The sequence below is a fragment of the Pongo abelii genome, chromosome 21 (genome assembly GCF_028885655.2).
Source record: "Pongo abelii isolate AG06213 chromosome 21, NHGRI_mPonAbe1-v2.0_pri, whole genome shotgun sequence".
NCBI lineage: Eukaryota > Metazoa > Chordata > Mammalia > Primates > Hominidae > Pongo > Pongo abelii.
Genome location: NC_072006.2, coordinates 13,057,701 through 13,081,112, shown reverse-complemented (window position 1 = coordinate 13,081,112; position 23,412 = coordinate 13,057,701). Strand labels below are relative to the sequence as shown.

General features: G+C 40.5%; 1 protein-coding gene, 2 long non-coding RNA genes and 1 pseudogene across 11 annotated transcripts in view; 2 read left to right on the top strand and 2 right to left on the bottom strand.

Annotated features, from left to right (window-relative positions):
- DZANK1 (double zinc ribbon and ankyrin repeat domains 1) overlaps positions 1 to 6,139 on the top strand; it is an 83,835-nt gene extending 77,696 nt beyond the window's left edge. For all 9 annotated transcript variants that reach the window (XM_054541616.2, XM_024239182.3, XM_054541615.2 and 6 more), the window contains 2 exons: positions 4,368 to 4,442; positions 4,944 to 6,139. In XM_054541616.2, the coding sequence (XP_054397591.2) occupies positions 4,368 to 4,442; positions 4,944 to 5,109 (241 nt within the window). In that variant the 3' untranslated portion in view covers positions 5,110 to 6,139. The remainder of the gene's footprint in view (positions 1 to 4,367; positions 4,443 to 4,943) is intronic.
- On the bottom strand, positions 2,565 to 11,589 carry LOC134760778 (uncharacterized). Its single transcript, XR_010138741.1, has 3 exons — positions 11,327 to 11,589; positions 10,710 to 11,082; positions 2,565 to 3,143 (listed from the first exon to the last, which is right to left on the bottom strand). It is a non-coding gene; the product is annotated as an uncharacterized LOC134760778 (long non-coding RNA).
- Positions 7,942 to 8,624, bottom strand: LOC129052302 (uncharacterized; annotated as a pseudogene).
- Positions 10,808 to 23,412, top strand: part of LOC129052080 (uncharacterized) — a 25,607-nt gene continuing 13,002 nt past the window's right edge. Inside the window, exon 1 of the long non-coding RNA XR_008516823.2 lies at positions 10,808 to 11,213. This is a non-coding gene — a long non-coding RNA (uncharacterized LOC129052080). The remainder of the gene's footprint in view (positions 11,214 to 23,412) is intronic.

Sequence of the window (23,412 nt, the reverse complement as noted above, 5' to 3'; positions counted from 1 at the left end):
TAATTCATAAACTTATACTGTGTGGGGCCAGTAAATCCTTAGCCCTTGGGATGTTAATCAATATTTTCATCATGAATCATGAAAACACCAAGGGAAGACAGACCTCAGTGTATTCCCCATGAAAATATCCCCATGAAGTTAATGCAGAAAGAAAATATCATACGGTTGTCTCCAGATCTCACACCACTGCAGAGGAGACTGGTACATCTGAGGTCACCACGTGGTCTCCTGCTCCCTTGCTTTCCCACCCGTGATACAAAACAGAAAGGTACCAAGTCCTGTTACTTACTGTCCCAGTCTTGGTCCACTCCTGTCCCATCACCTTCTCTTCTAGCCATATGCTTCTATTGTTCTCTCAAAAATTACTTTGAAAATGTGGGGTGAAAATTCCTTGAGCATGAGTCATTCATGTTAACTGCTCATATCTTGCCGACCACGTTGTTGAAATGAGTCTTCTAGGGACATCATAGGCATCTAACACTTCTGCCTCCTGAAGGCTTACTAAGGCAAGGTCAAGGTCTGTGTCAGTGGAACATTCTGCTGTGTACTTCATGCTACCGCGGAGGCCAAAATTTCAGTAGCTTTGCTTCTGTTATTCTCTGTTTCAAAATTGTCTCTAGTGTTAGTGTTCAAAATATAATCCTGTTAATTTTTCTATATGCATTTTACTAATGTCTGCATTTTAATAGTTTCTACCCCCCTTTTTTTAGTTTTATTTTTCAGCAGAATGTTTGGTGTGTTGGTGTAAAGCTTTGATGCTTGGAATTTATTTTCTCAAGTTTTCTTAGGGTTTACTGTATCAACTTCTTTATTTATCCCACACTGTTGTATTATTGTCATTATTAATAAAATGGTGCTACCTTGTTTTGTGTTAAGACATATTTTATATTTTTATAATTCAGAAAAGCTTTTTTAATAGCATTTAAGTATGTTTGTGGTTGATACAGAAATTACTTGAGCGCATTTTGAATTGAAGTGTAAGCAGCGTGAGTCCTGGCTTTATGAAGAGTCCAGCTAAGAGGAGGAAAGTGCCCTGAGCATTGAACACATTGCCTTTTTATTTTGCTCTGCCTCAGCTTCCATGTTTGCTTCATCACCATTCTACAAATTGGCATTTATCCACATGTGATCTCATTGCATGTCTGTAAAGTCTGACACTGCGGTTATACCTGTCTATCTGAATGGTGTGTAATAGCCTTTGTCACCCCCCTGCAGGATCATGGTGACTGTGGGCAGTATGTAGCTCACATGGTTGTGGGGAAGAAAGCTAGAGGGTTGACCCTTTCTCAAATAGAGCACAGGGATCTCTTCTTCCTTTCCAGTGCATGCCGGTAGAGGAAAGTAGCATTTCCCACTGAGAGCCACATTCTGCCAACTCTGGTTTATATCTGTTAGTTTCAAGAGTTTGGGCCTGGATCAGCCCAGCCTCTGCCCTGTAGCTGGACCTCTGTAGACCCAGGAACATGACCTCAAAGTTCCATCCATTCTATTGCTTTTAGGCATAAGTCATCCAGAGATCTGGTTTTACTGTAAAAGAGGCTCAAAGAGTTGTTCCTTAGCAAACAAGAATTAAAATGCTGTCTCCCATCTGAACATGTTTGGCTAGTGGAGCCTAGGTGATCTCTTCACCAGATAACTTCCATTAAGTAGCTTGGCAGGTGGCAGAAAGCTCTTTCCTAATTTCCTAGTTCCATGTTTGTATCATTCCTACCAGAATGAACTCATATTCAACAAAAGGGAATGGCTAGGAGAAATTCACATCCTCCACCAAAGCTCATTCCTCTTACTAGCAGATTTCAGAAACACAGATTCAGGATCTCACTAGGTGAGAGGCCCAGAGAAATGCTGTTTGTTTTTGGACAAGAGCTGCCCTTCCTCACTGCATTGGCGATTCCAAACATGCCATCCCCTGGCTCTGCCCCAGTAGCCAGGTGAGGAAGACGCAAGCATCCGTCTACTTCTTAGAGGTTCAGCTGTAGACATTTATTCCATTAGGTAATTTAAGGAGAGAATGTACATTAATCTACCACGATACTTAGATTTGAGTAAATAGTTTGAATTGTTTGTATATGAATAGTAGTTTCTTTAAAATACAAATTCCATGGCAGAGTCGCCATTCAGCATTTTCCAAAACTGAACTGTGGATACATAGGAAATAGCCAGCACAGAAAATCTAACCACCAGCAAACCCCCCATGCAATACATAGAATGAACCCTCTGCCCTCAATATGGGGAGAATTGTGAAGAAAGAAGATCGTAAGTCTACTTAGGAGATGTGGCAACCCTGTGAATATATCCCAGTTCAAATGGTGAATGCCTTATAAAGGCCCAAGGAACCATAGGGGTGAAGTGACAGACAGTTAAGCTCTATGCCACCAGTGAGGAAGAAAGGATGAAAGATAAGGAGGAAATGGAGTCTTTTCCAGACTAATTCCAGTTAAACCTCTTTCTTTTGTAAACTGCCCAATCTTGGGTATGTCTTTATCAGCAGTGTGAAAATGGACTAATACACTGGCACACAGCACAGCCCATGAACATTCTATGGCAAATTCATCATTTGTGACCTGTTTGTTCTTTCTGAAAGCATTTATCCTTGATGTTCTGAAATTCCACAAGGGTATTTTTAGATGTGCTGTTTTTGATTCACCCAGTTGGCCTTTTCATTTTAAAAGTCTTATCTTTCTTTAGGTTAGGAAAAGTTTGTTCTATTATCTCTTTGGCGTTTTCTCCCCTCCATTTTTCTATTCTCTTTCTAGAACTGTTAGTTGGACGGTGGACCGCTTGAATTGATTCCCTATGTCTGTCTGTCTTTTTTGTTTTTCCGTAGTTTCATCTATCTTTTTCTCTTCTATCTTTCGAGAGATTTTCCTAACTTTGTTGTCCATTCTTCCTATTGAATAATCGTTATTCTTTCTAGGAGCTGCTTTTGTTCTGATTGTTTCTTTTTCATAGTCTCATATTTTTGTGCAATATTGTCTTGAATCATTCTGCAGATACCAGTTAGATTTTTGTCTTGTTTTAAATTCCTTCTGTTTGTGTATCTTGGTTTTCTCTTTGATTCTTCAGTTTTTTCTCAGATGTCTGTGAGCCTTTGTTGTCCATTCACATTTGAGAATGGAGTTGGGGCTACATGACTGGTAACTCTGTGTATGAAAGAAGGGCTTTGTCAACCAAGAGGCTTTCTGGGTAGATGGAGCTACTCCCAGTCTGGGACCCCTGCGTGCCAGAAAGTGAAAGGCTTCCCTCTGATTCTCACCAGAGGTTCTCTTTATCTCCCTCAGAGAAGAAGCCACTCTCCTTTTTCTCCCTAGGGATAAATGCATGGCTGCAGGTACATCTGCAGGTGTGGGGGATGAGGGTGATGGCGTCAAAGGAAGGAGCAGGGGGCAGAGAGAGTTCAGACCATCAATGCTTATTTCATTTCTACTTCCAGTCATGACTCCTGCCCTCCTTCACTCCCACCATCTCTGCATAGGAGCCTTTCAGGAGTCCTGGCACCACCCCAGCCTCCATTTCAGTTGCTCACTCCTCCCTCACTAGGTCAAACCTGACCAGGAAATACAGAGAGAAACCCTGGCATTGCAGCAAAATATGCTGTGTCTGACCTCTCAGGCCTGCCCCCTGGTTTCTAAGATTGGTGTTTATTTTCATATCATGTAAGCCCAACTCACTGGAGCCAAGGTCATTTTCCCCACACAAAAATAGGAGCTTCAGCCCTGAGAAGCTACTATCGTGCCCAAGAGGTCCAAGCCAAAGTTAAGACTGTGTCCTCCTAGCACTTCAGGACGCCGAGGCAGGTGGATCACGAGGTTAGGAGATCGAGACCATCCTGGCTAACACAGTGAAACCCCGTCTCTATTAAAAATACAAAAAAATTAGCCAGGCATGGTGGCATGTGCCTGTAATCCCAGCTACTTGGGAGGCTGACGCAGGAGAATCGCTTGAACCCGGAAGTCAGAGGTTGCAGTGAGCCGAGATCGCACCACTGCACTCTACCCTGGGTGACAGAGCAAGACTCCGTCTCAAAAAAAAAAGACTATATCCAATATGTTGCATAAACTCCTGCAGGCAATTTAGAACAATGGTATTTATTAGCATTTATTAAATCAGCTACCAACCATATCCTTGTAGGTTTCTCGCATTAAAAAATGAATGTGTTTATAACCTTTTCACTATCTAGTATCAAAGCTTACCCTCCATCACAGTATTCCTCCAAGAGAAAGGCAGAGAGAGGAGACTCAAGAGATTTTCTTAGGTTAGTTAAGTAGGTCGGTGAGCAAAACCAGGACCTTGGGTCACATGCATCCTCTCCAGTTTCCTGATGATGCTAACTAAGGATTTATCCAGGATTTTTTCCCCCTCATTAGGCTCAGAAATACAGCTCTTCATGAAGCAACTCTGCTTGGCCTTGCAGGAAGAGAGAGCATCGCCACTTTACTGGGGTATGTCCCCTGGCCTCTGATGGATACTTCTGAGGGCCACAGGGATCTCCCTAATGGCCTGTGATGATTTTAAGAGGGGCCTTGGTTCCTGAACTGCTGTCCCTGTCCATGGGGACCACCATCCCACCATGGCTCCCCGGGCACTGAGGGCTTTTCAACCCTCATTGAAAGGGTTGAAAGGGTTTCAGCCCTCATTTCAAAGGGCTTTTCAACAATGAAAATGTTGCCCCTATTACACACACTCGGTTGTAGGACTTTAATGCAATGGGAACCAATGGCCAGGATTAGCAATTGGACATTTTGAAATCACAGAGCCTCTTTAAAGGTTTCAGGGTAGAGCCACCTCTGAGAACTGAAGTCACTGTGACCTCTTGGGGACAGATTTGGGGAGGTGGGACCAGGAGGGACCCAGCCTGGCCTCCATGGCAGGGAAGAGTCAAGCTCTTAGGGTCACATGCTCAAGTCCTTCAGTGCACCTCCATTTCTACATTTCCTTTGCAGATGCAATGCAAGCATCCGAAAGAAGAATGCAGGAGGCCAGACAGCATACGACCTGGCTCTGAACACTGGAGATGACCTCGTCACCTCACTCTTTGCTGCCAAGTTTGGCCAAGGGCTCAAGGACCAACTCGCTCAAACTAGGAGCCTCAGCCTGGATGACTGTTAGACCTGAGGCCTCCACGGGACTTCATTTAAGAATATGTGCAGTGGCTGGCACAGTGGCTCACGCCTGTAATCCCAGTGCTTTGGGAGGCTGAGGCTGGCGGATCACCTGAGGTCGGGAGTTCAAGACCAGCCTGACCAACATGGAGAAACCCCATCTCTACTAAAAATACGAAATTAGTCGGGTGTGGTGGCACATGCCTGTAATCCCAGCTACTCGGGAGGCTGAGGCAGGAGAATTGCTTGAACCCGGGAGGTGGCAGTTGCGGTGAGCCAAGATCACGCCATTGCACTCCAGCCTGGGCAACAAGAGCAAAACTCCGTCTCAAAAAAAAAAAAGAATATGTGCAGCTCTGGCTATTCTTTTATCATGTCTTTCTGAAATGTGTATTTGAGATTAGAAATTGAGGTTGAGAGGAACTCAGGAGATTTTTTTTTAAATCATATGACAGTATAAGCCATCAGTACTAAATAGACAGCTCCCAGTATACTGTGGACTGTGATAAACTGAATGTATGTTTTTTAATGATTTATTGCTGCAGGTTTTTTGTGTGTTTGATTTTTAGTTTTTAACTTATTTTTCAATAGATAATAATTGCAAATGGTTCAAAGCTAAAAGTTATGAAGTATTATGGAGGGATGTGTCCCTCCCATCCTGTCCCACAGCCACCACCTCTCTCCTCAGCCACCAATGACATCAGCGTCGACTTGCCTTTCCCGGGGTTGTGCAGAGTTAGATATGCACATACATGTGGTATAAGCACATGTACATAAGAGTACACATAGAATATAAACGTGTCTGTAGCACATATCTATTCTTTACCCTCTTAAAACAAATGGTAGCAAACCAACCACACAATGTTCTGCATCTTGCTCTGTTTGCTTGATACATCTTGTAGGTGGCTCCTAATTAGTATGTAAAGATTGACCTTATTTAAATTTTTTTATGTTGAAATCATCAATATTCCCATCATTATGGTTTGTTCTTTGATTGATAAATCAGCTCTCAATAAACCACTTACAAGAATGTGTAATTTTGACTCATTCCTTTCTTCACGTCATTATTTTAATCTTTGGGTGGTAATGCTGCAGATGTGAAGTCCCTAACTAGTTTGTGTTAACATAGGTAAATAGAATATTTATTAATTTGCTATAATTAATTCAGCACAATAAGTAATGGGCCTTGCTGAGGTGGTTACTGTTATCACCACCTGCTGGGTGGTGATACTACCCCAGACTGGGCAGCTGTCTGTGGGAGGACAGAGGGTGCAAAGTCGCGGGAACACAGGCCCCTGGGTAGGCGCCGGCACTGCTCCTACCCCTGTCAGCCCCTTAGCCACTCATGTAAGGGAGGCTGCTGCATGGTGGCCAGTGTCCAGGGAGACTGGGGAGTGTGATCATCTGGTTTGGGGCCTGTGGTGGTTTGCCCTGCGTCAGCTTGGCTGGGACTACTTTGCCCAGAATTCTCTTCCCTTACGGTTCTCTTCAGGGTTGGCCCCAAGAAAAACTGCATGAGATTCAGAAGATAGAAGAAAAGCAACAGCAGTCATGCTTGGATGGTGGCTATAGGGCACCAGGTGCCTCTGCCACTCACATCCTGTGTGAAGGAAGGGATGGAAGTGCTTGCCACCGCCGAGCAGCAAGCCCTGCCTTTGGGATGGAAGAGGATGGATGTTTATTGGGATCAACACTTGTGAAAAGATGTGCAGAGGGAGAAATCAAGTTGGGGGTAATGGGGTTCAAGGCCATTTTCCCCAGACCTCAGGGAGCAGAGAGGGCCTCATGGACCCATGGGTTCTAGAAACAATCACCTTGGGGTTCTTGGTGGGGAACTTTTGTGCCCTGAGTGCAAGAACCATGCTTTTAAGGCCTCTTAGGTTTTCCACACTCCCTCTTGGAGGATTCTACCTTCTGAAACCAAGAGGCCCTTCCAGTGCCGGCTGGCCAGACTCAGGGATCTGTAAATCACGCATCTGACGTCTCATGCTAGGGTCCTTTCCTTTCTCTAAAGCTCACAGAGTACATTCATCACCCTTGAATTTCACTCTTTCAGAATCAAACCTCAGTTAAAATAGGACTAAAAAGTGAAAAGGCAGCCTAATATTTAACACTTTCTGATGAAATCCTACAGGGTCACATAAAATGTTCTATTAATATTAAAGTATATATTTTCAGGAAAATTAAACACATTTTAAGGCAGAACATTTCCGATGTCAAAAATCATGTTGTTTTTTGTCCTTTCTAAAGCTCTCTTTTTCTTTTCCTAATGACAGGGCTTGTTGAGGGAACAGAGCCACTTTAAGTGAAAGGGAATGAGATTTTTTAAATTTTTTATTTTTTAGAGACACGGTATCTCTCTGTCACCCAGGCTGGAATGTAATGGTGTGATCATGGCTCACTGCAGCATCAAACTCCTGGGCTCACGCGATACTCTCACCTCAGCCTCTGGAGTATCTGGGAATTACAGGCACACACCACTGCCCTCAGCTAATTTATTTTATTAAAAACTTTTTTTTTTTTTTGGTAGAGACAGGGTCTCCCTATGTTGCCCAGGCTGGTCTCGAACTTCTGGGCTCAAGTGATCCTCCCACCTCAGCCTCCCAAAGTGCTTGGATTACAGGCGTGAGTCACCATGCCCAGCCTGGAACAAGGAATTTATTAAAGGAGTTAGACTCTTAAGTGCTTGAGCTGGTTAGTTTGATGGTGGGCCTGAAGTTGCTGTACCTCAGCAGGGCTACATTCAGGAAGTACAGGTGAGCGTGAAGGGGACGAGCAAGGACAAACTGGAACCCATGGGGACACATCTCCCTCCTCCATCCTCATGGTCACAGGCAACTTACAGGAGACGTGCCCTTTCCCATGAAACTTGCCCCAGGCTGGGCTCTCTAGAAGCAGATGCCAAGACAGTTTGGGATGGAAGAGGATGGGTGTTTATTGGGATTAACCCTTGTGAAAAGATGGTGGAGAGGGCAAAGTCAACTGCTATGTGGCCCAACAATGCCTCAGCCACCAGGTGGTGCTCCCATGAGCCAGAATTGCCCATCGTGGTGTCCACTGTGCTTTTGTAGCCCTCTGGCAGATGGGAGCTTCCCCAGAAGGGACGGGACCTCAGGCAAGGCAGTTCTCTGAAGTTGCTGATAGCTGGAGGCCACCTGCTGCTGCACTCACTACGGCCAGGGCAGCAAGCCCTGCCTGGAAAGGGGATGTGGGTGGTGCATCTCTGCCTGCCATAAAGCTGCCTAGGTGACCCGGGCTGCAGGACAGCTGAAGGCAGAGATCGGGGGGAGCTGGTGAAGCCACGGGCCTGGCTGTTTCCCACACCTGCCAGATGAGCCAGGGGTTAGTGACTGTGTCTTCCCTGGATCTGGTCCTAAGGCCATGTCCTCTCAAGGCCTGGTTGCTCTTCCTGGAGGGGCTGTCTCTGCTTTGTGGCCTTGTCCTGTGTCCCCAGTGGGCTTCAGTGGGCTGGTTTGCCATTCCCTCCTTTCCACTGAGGTGAGTGAGTTCCCATGCACTCATTGCCCATTTGGGTTTCTTCTATTTTTCTTTTTTTTTTTAATTAATTAATTAATTTATTATTATTATACTTTAGGTTTTAGGGTACATGTGCGCAATATGCAGGTTAGTTACATGTGTATACATGTGCCATGCTGGTGCGCTGCACCCACTAACTCGTCATCTAGCATTAGGTATATCTCCCAATGCGATCCCTCCCCCCTCCCCCTACCCCACAACAGTCCCCAGAGTGTGATGTTCCCCTTCCTGTGTCCGTGTGTTCTCATTGTTCAATTCCCACCTATGAGGGTTTCTTCTATTTTTCTTATTGGCTTAGAGAATTTCTTTACATCCTCTTGAATCAGAGCATCTTCTAGAGTCCAGACAGTGCTGTCCAATAGAAATACAATCTGAGCCACATAATCATAAATTTTCTAGTAGCCATACTTCCAAAAGTACAGAGAAACAAGCAAAATTAATTTTACTGGGATACATGGACAGACACTTTTCAAAAGAAGACATACATGTGAGCAGAAAGCATATGAAAAAAAGAAAAAGCTCAGTATCACTAATCATTAGAGAAATGCATATCAAAACCACAATGAGATACCATCTAACACCGATCAGAATGGCTATTTTTAAAAAGTCAAAAAATAACATACTGGCGAGATTGTGAAAAAAAGGGGATGATTATACACTGTTGGTGGGAGTGTAAATTAGTTTAACCGTTGTGGAAAACAGTATGGTGATTCCCGAAAGAGCTAAAAATAGGAATACCATTCAACCCAGCAATCTCATTATTAGGTATACACCCAAAGGAATATAAATCATTCTGCCATAAAGACCCATGCATGTATGTTCATTGCAGCACTAGTCACAACAGAAAAGACATGGAAACAACCTAAATGCCCATCAATGACAGATTGGATAAAGAAAATGTGGTACATATACACCATGAAATAGACTATGCAGCCATAAGAAAGAACGAGAACATGTCTGTTGTGGGAACATGGATGGAGCTAGAGGCCATTATCCTTAGCAAACTAACACAGGAACAGAAAACCAAATATCACATGTTCTCACTTATACGTGGGAGCTGGCCAGGCACGGTGGTTCACGCCTGTAATCTCAGCACTTTGGGAGACCAAGGTAGGCAGATCACCTGAGGTCAGGAGTTGGAGACTAGCCTGGCCAACATAGTGAAACTTTGTCTCTACTAAAAATACAAAAATTAGCCGGGCCTGGTGGTGGGTGCCTGTAGTCCCAGCTACTTGGGAGGCTGAGGCAGAATTGCTTGAACCCAGGAGGCAGAGGTTGCAGTGAGCCAAGATCTTGCCATTGCACTCCAGCCTGGGTGACAAGAGTGAAACTCCATGTCCAAAAAAAAAAAAAAAAAAAGTGGGAGCTAAATGATGAGAACAAATGGACACAAAAGACACAAAAAGAGGGACAACACCAGCCAGGCACGGTGGCTCACGCCTGTAATCCCAGCACTTTGGGAGGCCGAGGCGGGCAGATCATGAAGTCAGGAGATCGAGACCATCCTGGCTAACACGGTGAAACTCCGTGTCTACTAAAAAAAATACAAAAAATTAGCCAGGTGTGGTGGCGGGCACCTGTAGTCCCAGCTACTCGGGAGGCTGAGGCAGGAGAATGACGTGAACCTGGGAGGTGGAGCTTGCAGTGAGCTGAGATCGCCACTGCACTCCAGCCTGGGCGACAGAGTGAGACTCTGTCTCAAAAAAAAAAAAAAAAAAGGTGGGGGGACAACACCCACTGGGGCCTCTCAGAAGGTAGAGGCTGGGAGGAGGGAGAGGATCAGAAAAAATAACAATTGGGTACTAGGCTTAGTACCTGGGTAACAAAATAATCTGTACAATAAACCCCCATGATATGAGTTTACCTATATAACAAACTCTGAACTGAAAATAAAAGTTTTAAAAATGTTTTACTAGAATAAATATTATTTCAACTTATAATTCATCTAAATTGTTAGTGTAATATTCTTTATATTTTGTTATTTTTTCACACCAAGTCATTGAAATCTGGTGTGCATTTTACCCTTACAGCACATCTTAATTCAATTCACCACATTTTAAATGCCCCTACCTGCACATGGGGGTTGTCTACAGCATAGTTCTAGAACCTTCTACCTATGTAATAACACACATCAAGGTCATTGCATTCTGATTCCCACCCTGCTAGGATACTAGCAGCACAGATACACTCATTTGAAGCTTGCATCTCTGTGGTTGGTGGGTTTTCCACGTGTAATCCAGGAAGAGTTCCTCCCCATCACCTGTGCAAGGCCGCAGCTCCAGGTGCACTGGTCAAGGTGCCCAGTAGCGTAAAGAAAATTTACAGGGTCATTTATTTCTGTTGTCTACAAGACATCTCTTCGGAGGACCTCAAGAACGCACATCACTTGCTTCTTTTCCAACTTCTATTTCTGACTGCTTCGGAGCCAGGTTTTTGCTTTTTCCTGGCCAAACAGAAAATAAAGAGCATCTCTTGGATTCTCATCCACCTTCCCGTTCTTCAAGTAATTGCAAACCTAGCCTCCCTTTGTGGTTTTCTAAGGGTACGGCCTTGTGGGAACATAGAACAGACAAGGTAAAGTGACTCACTCTCTACTCTCCCCTCCTTTTCATTGTAGATCCCAAAAAGAGAGCTAAAAGGCCACATATACCTTTGTCCCTCAATGAACAGGAAATGAAGTGTGTTACCTTCTCAAACGCACACACGGATGCAGTTAACTGCTGTGTGTTTTTCTGAATGGAAGGAAGAGGGGCCTGGGCCCACAGAGCCATCTGGGAGCAGCTTCTGTGATGGAGAGGAGTGCCCAGGTGGCTGCTGCTTCTGCCTCTCCTCACTGCTGCTTCTGGTCCTGCTGCTGGAGGCCAGATCTGGGTGAACTGAGTGCTGGGAATTCAACCCGGAATCTAGATTTAGACTGCTAAGTATGTCCACAGAGTTCCCGAAATACATCAGCACCTGCTTCTGGAAGGCAGAGCATTTGGACATTCCGTGGGAACGCTCCTGAGATGTCTTGGTTCTTACTTGAATTGCCAACAAAAACACAGTTCCATCTCTCAACTCTTCCCTCTCCTTCCCCCATCTCCTTCTTCATCCCCTCTCCCTCAACTGGTTTTTCTACCCATTTCCCCCAAATCCTTACCTGACCCTCAAAACTCCCTCCACGTACAATCCCTTTCCTTCCGCCAGGCCCCTGCTTTCCTGTCCACATCGTCTCTTGGCCTTTCTTTCTCTCTTGGGAAGTGATGGAAATGCATGGTATTATTTACCTAAATTAATTGACTCAAAATTTCCCTTTCACTTTCAATGAACCCTACTCTTTTAATGAAATAGTGACATTTTCTGTTTACCTAGACTACATAAATTTTACTTGTTGTATTTCTGTTAGTAAGGATATAAATCCCCTCGCTTTAATAGAACGTTGTAATTATAAATAAAATACTAGTTATTTTTAAATCTTTATGCATAAAACTAGAATAAAATTTTTATAGTGAAAATTAAGAATAACCTTTTGAATATTATACAAAAAATGGAAGTCCTATTTCCGTGGCCGTCATAATCCCCAGCAGTAACCACTGTTAGTGGATGTGCTGGCCGGGCGCGGTGGCTCACGCCTGTAATCCTAGCACTTTGGGAGGCTGAGGCCGGCGGGTTGCATGAGCCCAGGAGTTCGAGACCAGCCTGGACAACATGTCGAAACCCCATCTCTAAAATAAAAATAAAAATAAAAAACAGCGTATGTGCAGGCTTTGGAAACCTTTATCTTTCTCTGCAATTTAACCCCATATAAAATATATAGTTTTCTTAAAGTTTGAATGCAATGTAATTATTCTGTAATTGGTTTTATTCATTTATACATCTTGGGGACCTTTCCATTATTTGTGAATGGACTAAATTCTTTTTAAGTGTTTTTTTAAAAAATATAAAACATATACACCATTATTATTTTAACAGATTAACAGAGCTAACCAACATTTCTAGTCATGTGTCAGTATTTTGTGAAGACAGAAGAAAGTAAAATCACTGGATTTAAGACTATGCATATTTTGTTTTGAAAGATATTGCCAAAATTTCCCTCATAAGAGTTGACAGTCCCACCAAAGTATGCGTTTCTCCACACCTCCCCAGTTTCGCAGATCAAACACACATCATTGACATTAGTTAGTTTATTTATTTATTTATTTTTTGCCTGTTCCTGATTTCTTATTAAGACTATCTCTTCCTGGATTAAGCATTGGTAGGTACTTCCATGACTCACTCATCCATGTGCTTCGCTATTTTTTACTGGATAATTTCTCACGGGATAATTTGTATTGGATAGTTTCTCATTGCTATAATGTCAGATTTCTTTACATATTCCTTACTTATTCTGGATAATACAGGTGTCTTGTCCTTCTCGCCTTTTCTTTATGTATATTGTATACCGTCTAATAAATGCTTTATAGATTTGTTTTGTCAAATATGTTAGTATTTTTTAGGACTTCTGAGCTCTTTGACTTGCTGAAGTTCTTCACTATTCCAAAATCAAAACATTTTCATCTTATATTTTCTTCTAATATGTAAATACTTGTCTGCTTTATTTGGCTTTTTAGTTTATTTCCATTTATATTTCTAAAGGGTACACGGACTGAAGTTTACTTTTCCCAAGTGAGCAACCATCCCTTGTGCCAATACAGTTTTGGGGTCACTCATCTTTTCCACACTGGTTGAAAGGCCATCTTTATTTAGCATACCCTGAATTTAGCATACCCTGAATTATCTTGTGTACAAAGGTCTGGCTTGATTATTGTAAAATGCTCTATAAATACCTTTAAAGTAGTCACTCCTATTGTCCTGCTTCAAAAAATTCTTTACTATTCATAGATTTTCTCCTCTCCACAAACTCGAATTAGTCTATTAAAACTCTTACAATTCTTCTTTAGATTTAATTGGGAATATCATGGAATTTAGACATATATTTGAGGGAGAATTGAGACTTTATTAATCAAAAACCATGGTAATCTTTCTATTTATTCTTGACTTCTTTAATATTCTCAGTAAAAATCTTAATTTTCTTCCTGTAAACACTATGTGTTTTTTTGTTCAGTTAACTTTTAGGCTCTTAATATTTTTGTTGTTTTAAATAGTATTTCCCTTAGTGATGTTTTCTTTTTTTTAATTTTTAATTTAGTTTTTTTAAATTTAACTTTTATTTTAAGGTCAGGGTACATGTGCAGGTTTGTTGTATAGGTACACTTGCGTCATGGAGGTTAGTGTACAGATTATTTCATCACCCAGGTATTAAGCCTAGTATTCAACAGTTATTTTTCCTGATCCTCTCCCTCCTTCCATCCTTCACCCTCCAATAGGCCCCAGTGGGTGTTGTTCCCATCTATGTGTCCATGTGTTCTCATCATTTAGCTCCCACTTATAAGTGAGAACATGTGGTATTTGGTTTTCTGTTCCTGCATTAGTCTGCTAAGGATAATGGCCTCCAGCTCCATCCATGTCCCTGCAAAGGACATGATCTCATTCTTTTTTATGGCTGTGTGGTATTCCATTGTGTGTATGTAGCACATTTTCTTTATCCAGTCTACCATTGATTGGCATTTAGGTTGATTCCATGTCTTTGCTATTGTGAATAGTGCTGCAATGAACATATGCATACATGTGTCTTTATAATAGAATGATTTATATTCCTTTGGGTATATGCCCAGTAATGGGATTGCTGGGTTGAATGGTTTTTTTTGTTTTGGAATCTTGCCTGGACTGGAGTGCCGTGGCACGATCTCAGCTAACTGCAACCTCCACCACCTGGGTTCAAGCGATTCTCCTGCCTTAGCCCCCAAGTAGCTGGAATTACAGGTGTGTGCTACCATGCCCGACTAATTTTTGTATTTTTAGTAGAGATGGAGTTTCACCACATTGGCCAGGCTGGCCTCGAATTCCTGGCCTCAGGTGATCCACCCGCCTTGGCCTGGGATTACAGACGTGAGCCACCGCGCCTGGCCTGGTAGTTCTGTTTTTAGGTCTTTGAGGAATTGTAACACTGTCTTCCACAACAGTTGAACTAATTTACACTAATTTACACTCCCACCAACAGGGTATAAGCATCATCTTTTTTCTGCAAACTTGCCAGCAGGTTTTTTTTTTTTTTTTGACTTTTTAAAAGTAGCCATTCTGATTGGTGTTAGATGGTATCTCATTGTGGTTTTGATTTGCATTTCTCTAATGATCATTGATGTTGAGCTTTTTTTCACAGGATTGTTGGCCACATGTATGAAAAGTGTCTGTTCATGCCCTTTGCCCACATGGGATTGTTTTTTCTTCTTGTAAATTTATTTAAGATCTTTATAGATGCTGGATTTTAGACTTTTGTCAGATGAGTAGTTTGCAAAAATTTACTCCCGTTCTGTAGGTTGTCTGTTCACTTTGTTGGTAGTTTTCTTTGCTGTGCAGAAGTGCTTTAGTTTAACTAGATCCCATTTGTCAACTTTTGCTTTTGTTGCAATTGCTTTTGGTGTCTTCATCATAAAATCTTTGCCTATTCTATGTCCAGAATGGTATTGCCTAGATTGTCTTCCAGGGTTTTTATAGTTTTGGGTTTTACATTTAAGTTTGTAATCCATCTTGAGTTCATTTTTGTATATGGTGTAAGGTAGGGATCCAGTTTCAATCTTCTGCATGTGGCTAGCCCATTAAGCACCATTTATTGACTAAGGAGTCCTTTCCCCATTGTTTGTTTTTGTTAGGTTTGTCAAACTCAAATACTATCAAGTTTTGACTCTATTTTCTCATCTGGCTTCTTGCTGAAAACTCTTTTTTGGTGCTAACAATTTTCTGAACTTTCATAATTACTGAGAAAGTAAAAATTAATTCAGGCTGAGAAAGTAAAAATCAGTCTGGACTTTTGTCAAGCTGGGATAACAGACACAGATAAAGTCAGCTGCAAATTTAGAGGAGACAACTTGTCTTCTGTGAACAAGCCACAGCTGTGAAATGCCATGAACAACCCTCTCTTTGAGTGACTACTGGTTTCTTACTATGGAGGAACTTTGTTCTCAAAAATTATAGACTGCCAGGAGCTTTGCTATTTGAAATTAAATCGGTATGAATGAAACATCCCACTCTTGCCTGGGGGATCGAAGTCACTTTGACACAGAGAAGCAGCCTCAATTTCCAACCCTGGTGCAGAGCTTCAGCACAGAGGTTTATAGACACAATTTTTACACCTGTTTTAACTTTGTAGTTTCCAAGAACATAAAACCCTGGGCCCACTTTCCAGTCCAAACGTGGTGATGACCTTTTACACATAGCTCTGCTTTATTCTGAGCCTATCAAAAACCTGGGTGTTTAAATTTTGACTAAATTTCATCATTCTTCAGAGTCCTAGAATTACTAAATCTTTTCCTTTGTTTTTCCTGTGAATGGACTCCTTGTTGCAATGAATCAAATAAACCTGACTTTGCGAGACTACTGGTTAGGCTGGGACACTGCTTTAACTTTGTTCATAAATCATCTGAAAAAATGAAAAAAAATGCATACATGTTGACTCTTGTCCATTTTAATATCATGCCTTTCATTTATCTGTAATCCTGGAAGCACTACAGCTTCTAGTACATCACTAAATAGAAATAATGGGCATCTTTTAACTAACTCTTAAATTGTATTATAAATATTTCTAAAGTTACTTTAATATTTAGTAGAATGTTATTCAAAAATTCTAGTAAATACTTTTTTTATTATTATTATTGAGACAGAGTCTTGCTCTGTTGCCCAGGCTGGAGTGCAGTGGAGTGATCTTGGCTCACTGCAACATCCACCGCCTGTATTCAAGCGATTCTCATGCCTCAGCCTCCCAAGTAGCTGGGACTACAGGCACATGCCACCACACCCAGCTAATGTTTTTGTATTTTTAGTAGAGATGGGGTTTCGCCATGTTGGCCAGGCTGGTCTTGAACTCCTGACCTCAGGTGATCCGCCTGCCTTGGCCTCCCAAAGTGCTGGGATTATACTTTCTATTAAATTTAATTTCCACTTATTCCAAACTACCTGTTGGGAATGAAAACCGTATGTTAAAAGTGATTTTCAGGATCTATTAAAATAATTTTTTTACCATTCGTGTGTTACACTGATAGTATATATGCTTTTGAATCAAGCTTCCATTGCCAGGATAAAAACAACTTGGTACAAAATATTCTTATTGAATTCTACTGCTACAATTTATTTGGTAACAATCCATTGAAGGTTATTATGTCTTTTTAATAAAATTGATCTATACTTATATATTTGATATTTTATGGAACTAGAGTAATGCCAGACCTGCAATGTTAGAAAGTTTTAGTTTTTCCAATATTCTGGAGTGCTTTAAAAACATAGGAAGTTAAACATTTTGTGCAGATTTGGTAGAAGGTTTTCATTATAACTCAAAGCTCAATGATTTTTAGGCATGTTGGCCTCTGTGTCAGTCAGGACTGCTGGGAGATGTCAAGAGATAAAATTGAAACAAATTTAGTTACACCTCCAGTGGCCTTTTATTCATGATTCATAAATCTCTCCCACTGGTGCAATGGCAGAATCCACAGGGGAATGGCCAGTGGGTTCTGTGAGGTGGGAACAAGGAAACAGAGCAATAGAAAAAGCGCTCTTTGTTTAACATTAGGTTACTTGTAAGTTAAAGCACAGGGAACCTCCTGATTACACTGACTGAGTTAGGCTGAACTCTTTCTGATGGGTTGTGTGAATCTTTTTTTCAGGAAAATCTGGTTGGCTTGGGGATCTATCTGCTTTCTTAAAGTTTCCATTTGATTATGTGACACTTAGCATGAATCACTCCATTTTGGTTTGGTCTGGTCTGTTGAGCAGGAGCTCAATCCTCCCATAGTTTTAGTTTAACAGATATATAGCAACAGATCTATTCCTAGGTGCAGGCTGGAACACCATAGGCACAGGCTGAAGCTGCTACTCATGTGTGAAATTTCTTCAGGGAAGTTTCAGTTCTACATTTAAGGCCTTTCAACTGATTGAATCAGGCCCACCCAAAATTACTTAAGATAATATGACTTACTTAAAGTCAGCTGTTCATGAACTGTAGTTATACTTACAAAATCCATTCAAAGCAACACCGGTAAGTGTTTGATGGAATAACAGGGGACTGTCACCTACTCAAGTAGGCACATCAAAATACCACCACAGTTTCTATTACAATATTACTGCTTGTTAATTTATTCCTTTTTCTATTAACACTTGAATAAAATTAGTACTGTGCACATATATACATTTTCCCCTGATTTCTATAAGGCTATAACATTTTTTCTGCATATAACTTTTGCCCAATGCATAGGTTTTTGGTTCATATGCTTCTCATTAACTTCCTTTCATTGGATGATTAGGTTAGAATTTGATTTTTTTTTTTTTTTTTTTTTTGAGACGGAGTTTACTCTTGTTGCCCAGGCTGGAGTGCAATGGCACGATCTTGGTTCACTGCAACCTCTGCCTACCAGGTTCAAGTGATTCTCCTGCCTCAACCTCCTGAGTAGCTGGGATTACAGGCGTGCACCACCATGCCCGACTAATTTTTGTATTTTTAGTAGAGATGGGGTTTCGCCATGTTGGCCAGGCAGGTCTCGAACTCCTGACCTCAGGGGATCCGCCTGCCTCAGCCTCCCAAAGTGCTGGGATTACAGGTGTGAGCCACCGTGCCCAACCAGAATTTGATTTTTAACCTCTCATGTGGCCACTACTTTTGATATGCTTGGAAGTGGAGCTGGAGGGTCGTAAGTCCCTCACCCCTGCAAATGCCAAAAGAATCTGGGTGGTAAAAAATTGTATTGTTCTCTCAGGCAAAGCTGAATTTCTTCCAAAACATGATATTTCCACCCAAAACATGTCCTGTGAGGGGGACCAGAGTGACCTAAAATTCATCTGTGTATCACTATCAGACTACTAACTCCCCAATAAGACCCCTCTCAGGGTAGGAAGTTACTTTAAGTTTTGTTTTATTTTTAATTAACAAATAATAGTTGTATATATTTATGGGACACAATGTAATGTATACATTGTGGAATGATCAAATCAGGTCAATTAACATTTATCACCTCAAGTACCTATCGCTTTGTTTGTTTGTTTTTGAGACAGAGTCTTGCTTTGTTGCCCAGGCTGGAGTGCAGTTGTGCCATCTCAGCAAACTGCAAGCTGATTTTTGTATTTTTAGTAGGGACGGGGTTTCATTATGTTGGCCAGGCTGGTCTTGAATTCCTAACGTCAGGTGATCCATCCACCTAGGCCTCCCAAAGTGCTGGGATTACAGGTGTGAGCCATCGCACCCAGCCTCAAGTACCTATAATTTTGTTGTGGTAGGAACATCTAAAGTCCACTCCTCTAGCAATTTTGAAATATACATGACTATTAACTATAGTTGCCATCTGTGCAATTAATCACCAGAACCTATTCCTCTTATCTACCTGAAACTCTGTAATCTTGATCCAAAGTCTCCCTTTTCCCCATTCACCTCTGCAACCTCATACCCTGGTAACCACCATTTTACTTTATTCTTCTATGAGTTCGACTTTTTTTTTTTTTTTTTGAGATGGAGTTTTGCTCTTGTTGCCAAGGCTGGAATGCAATGGTGCAATCTCAGCTCACTGCAACCTCTGCGACCTGGGTTCAAGCGATTCTCCTGTCTCAGCCTCCCGAGTAGCTGGGATTACAGGTGTGCGCCACCATGCCCTGCAAGTTCAACTTTTTAAGATTCTACATATAAGTGAAATCACGCAGTATTTGTCTTTCTGGGCCTTGCTTAAGGAAATTATTATTTTTTGTGTGTAAATTTAAGGGATACAAGTGCAGTCTTGTTACGTGGTTATATCATGTAGCAATGAAGTCTGGATTTTTAGTGTAACCATCACCCAGATATGAACATTATACCCACTAAGTAAGTTCTCATCTCTCATTCCTCTCCCATCCTCCCACCCTTCTAAGTCTCCAGTGTCTATTATTCCACTCTCTATGTCCACATGTACTCATTATTTAGTGTCCATTTAGAAGTGAGAACATGAGGTATTTGACTGTGTCTGAGTTGTTTCACTTAAGATAATGGCCTCCCATTCCATCCATGTTGTTGAAGAAAACATGATTTCATTCTTTTTTTATGGCTGAAGACTATTCCACCGTGTGTGTGTGTGTGTGTGTGTATGTGTATATATATATACACATACATATATATGTATATATATATACACATACATATATATGTATATATATATACACATACATATATATGTATATATATATACACATACATATATATATCTCACATTTTCCTTATCCAGTTATCCATTGAAGAACACTTAGATTGATTCCATATCTTTACAATTGTGAATAGTGCTATGATAAGCATATGAGTTCTGGTGTCTTTTTGATAACAATGATTTATTTTCTTTTGGGTAGATACCCAGTAGTGTGATCCCAGGATCAAGTGATAGCTGTATTTTTAATCATTTGAGAAATCTCCATACTATTTTCCATAGAGGTTGTACTAATTTATGTTCCCACCAACAATGTCTAAGAGTCCCTTTTTCTCTGCATCCTTGCCAACATTGGTTATTGTTTGACTTTAACCGATAGCCATTCTAAGTGGTGTAAGGTAATATCTTATTATGGTTTTAATTTGATGATTAGTGATCTTGAGCATTTGTCCATATACTTTTTGGCTATTTGGATGTCTTCTTTTGAAAAAATGTCTATTCATATTCTTTGCCCACTTTTTTTTTAATATTTGACACATGTGTACTTTATTTTACACCAATTCTACCTCAATAACACTGCTTTTTTTTTAAGATATGGGAGAACCTTAAATATATATTGCTAAATCAAAGAAGCCTATCTGAAATGGTTACATACTGTATAATTACAACTATAGGACATTTTGGAAAAGGCAAAACTATAAGGACAATTAAAAGATCAGTGATTAACAGGGGTTCAAGGGGAAGAAGAAAGGGAAGAATATGTGGATTACAGGGGATTTTTAGGGCAGTCAAATTAGTGTATGATATTGTCACAGTTGACACTTTTTTTCTATTATACTTTAAGTTTTAGGGTACATGTGCACAACGTGCAGGTTTGTTTCATATGTATACATGTGCCATGTTGGTGTGCTGCACCCATTAACTCGTCATTTAACATTAGGTGCATCTCCTCATGCTATCCCTCCCCCCTCCCCCCACCCCACAACAGGCCCTGGTGTGTGATGTTCCCCTTCCTGTGTCCATGTGTTCTCATTGTTCAGTTCCCACCTATGAGTGAGAACATGCGGTGTTTGTTTTTTTGTCCTTGCGATAGTTTGCTGAGAATGATGGTTTCCAGCTTCATCCATGTCCCTACAAAGGACATGAACTCATCATTTTTTATGGCTGCATAGTATTCCAAAACAATAGCAAAGACTTGGAACCAACCCAAATGTCCAATAATGATAGACTGGATTAAGAAAATGTGGCAAAATCTTTGCCCACTTTTTAATAGAGTTGTGAGGTTTTTGTTGAGTTGTTTGAGCCTCTTGTAAATTCTGGATATTACTCTCCTATTGGATGTATAGTGTGCAAATATTTTCTCTTGTTCTGCAGGTTGTTTGTTCACTCTGTTGATTATTTCTTTTGCTGTGCAAAAACTTCTTAGTTTAATTAAGTTTAATTTGTCAATTTTTGTTTTTGTTTCCTGTGCTTTTGATGTCTTAGTCAGGAATTCTTTGCCTTGACCAGAAAAGTTTTCCCTAGTAATTCTTATAATTTTTTTAGTTTCTGCTCTTATATTTAAGTCTTTAATCCACCTTGAGTTTTATTTTTTTATTTTTGAGGCAGGGTTTTGCTCTGTCATTCAAGCTGGAGTACGGTGGCAGGATCATGGCTCACTGCCTTCTCAACCTCCTGCCTCAGACTCCTGATTAGCTGGGACTATAGGCTTGAATTTATTTTTGTATATGGTGAGTATTAGGGAGTCCAGTTTCATTCTTCTGCATGTGACAATCCAGTTTTCCCAGCCCCATTTATTGAAAAGGGTGTCTTTCCCCCCAGTGTATGTTTTTGTCAGCTTTGTCAAAGGTCAGCTGGCTTTAGATATGTGGCTTTATTTCTTGGCTCCTATTCTATTCCATTGATCTGTATATCTATTTTTATACCAGACCATGCTGTTTTGGTTAGTGTAGCCTTGTAGTATAACTCAGGTAATGTGATGCCTCTAGCTTTGTTCTTTTTGCTTAGGTTTGCTTTGAATTCAGGCTCATTTTTGGTTCTATATGAATTTTTAAATTGTTTTTCTATGTTTGTGAAAAATGACATTGGCATTTTGATAGGGATTGCATTTAATCTATAGATTTCTTTGGGTAGTATGGTCATTTTAACAATATTAATTCTTTTGATCCATGAGTATAGGATGTTTTTCCATTTGTTTGTGTCATCTACAATTTCTTTCATCAGTATTTTGTAATTTTCCTTGTAGAGATCTTTCACCTCCTTGGTTAAATATATTCCTAGATATCTTTTATTTGTAGCTTTTGTAAATGGGATTGACTTCTTGATTTGATTCTCAACTTGTTAGTGGTGTGTAGAAATACTACTGATTTTTGTATTTGATTTTGTATCCTGAAACTTCACTGAATACATTTATAAAATCTAAGAGGCTTCTGGGGGGGAATTTTTAGGGTTTTCTAGGTATAAAATTATATCATCAGTGAACAGAGATAATTTGACTTCCTCTTTTCCAATTTGGATGCCTTTTATTTTTTTCTCTTGTCTGATTGCTCTGGCTAGGACTTTCAGTACTGTGTTGAATAGGAGTGATGAAAGTGGGCATCCTTGTCTTGTTCCCATGCTTGGGGGAATGCGTTAGACGTTTCCCATTCAGTATGATGTTGGCTGTGGGACTGTCATATATGGCCTTTATTATTTTGAGGTGTGTTCCTTCTATGCCTAGAACATACCTAGTTTGTTGAGGGTTTTTATCTTGATGGGATGCTGAATTTTGTTAAATGCTTTTTCTGCATCTATTGAGATGATTGTATGGTTTTTGCTTTTACTTCTATTTATGTGATAAATCACATTTGTTGATTTGTGTATCTTGAACCACCATTGCTTCCTGGAATACAGTTCACTTGATCATGGTTTATTATCTTTTTGATGTGATGTTGGATTTAGTTTGCTAGTATTTTGTTGAGTTTTGAATCTACATTTATTAGGGATATTGGTCTGTAGTTTTCTTTTATTATTGTATCCTTATCTGGCTTTGATATCAAGGTGACAGCAGCTTTATAGAATGAGTTAAGGAGGATTTCCTCCTCCTAGATTTGTTTGGAACAGTTTCTGGATGATTGGTACCAGTTCTTTTTTGTAGGTTTGGTAGAATTCTGCTGTGAATCCCTCCGGTCCTGGGATTTTGTTTTGTTTTGGGGAGATTTTTAATTACTGAGTCAATTTTACTGCTCATTATTGGTCTTTTCAGAATTTCTATTTCTTCTTGGTTCAAGGTTCTATGTTTTCAGAAAGTTTTCCATTTCCTCTAGGTTTTCTAGCTTGTGAGTGTAGAGTTGTTCATAGTAGTCTCTGATGATTCTTTGTTTTTCTGTGATATCAATTGTAACATCTTCTTTTTCGTTTCTGATTATGTTTATTTGGATCTTCTCTCTCCTTTGTTAGTCTAGCTAGTGATTTATCTATTTGGTTTATATTTTTAAGGAAACACAAAAATAAAAGTCAATATTTGCCATTATAAAAACACATTAAAGTATAAAACTCACAGGTCTTATAAA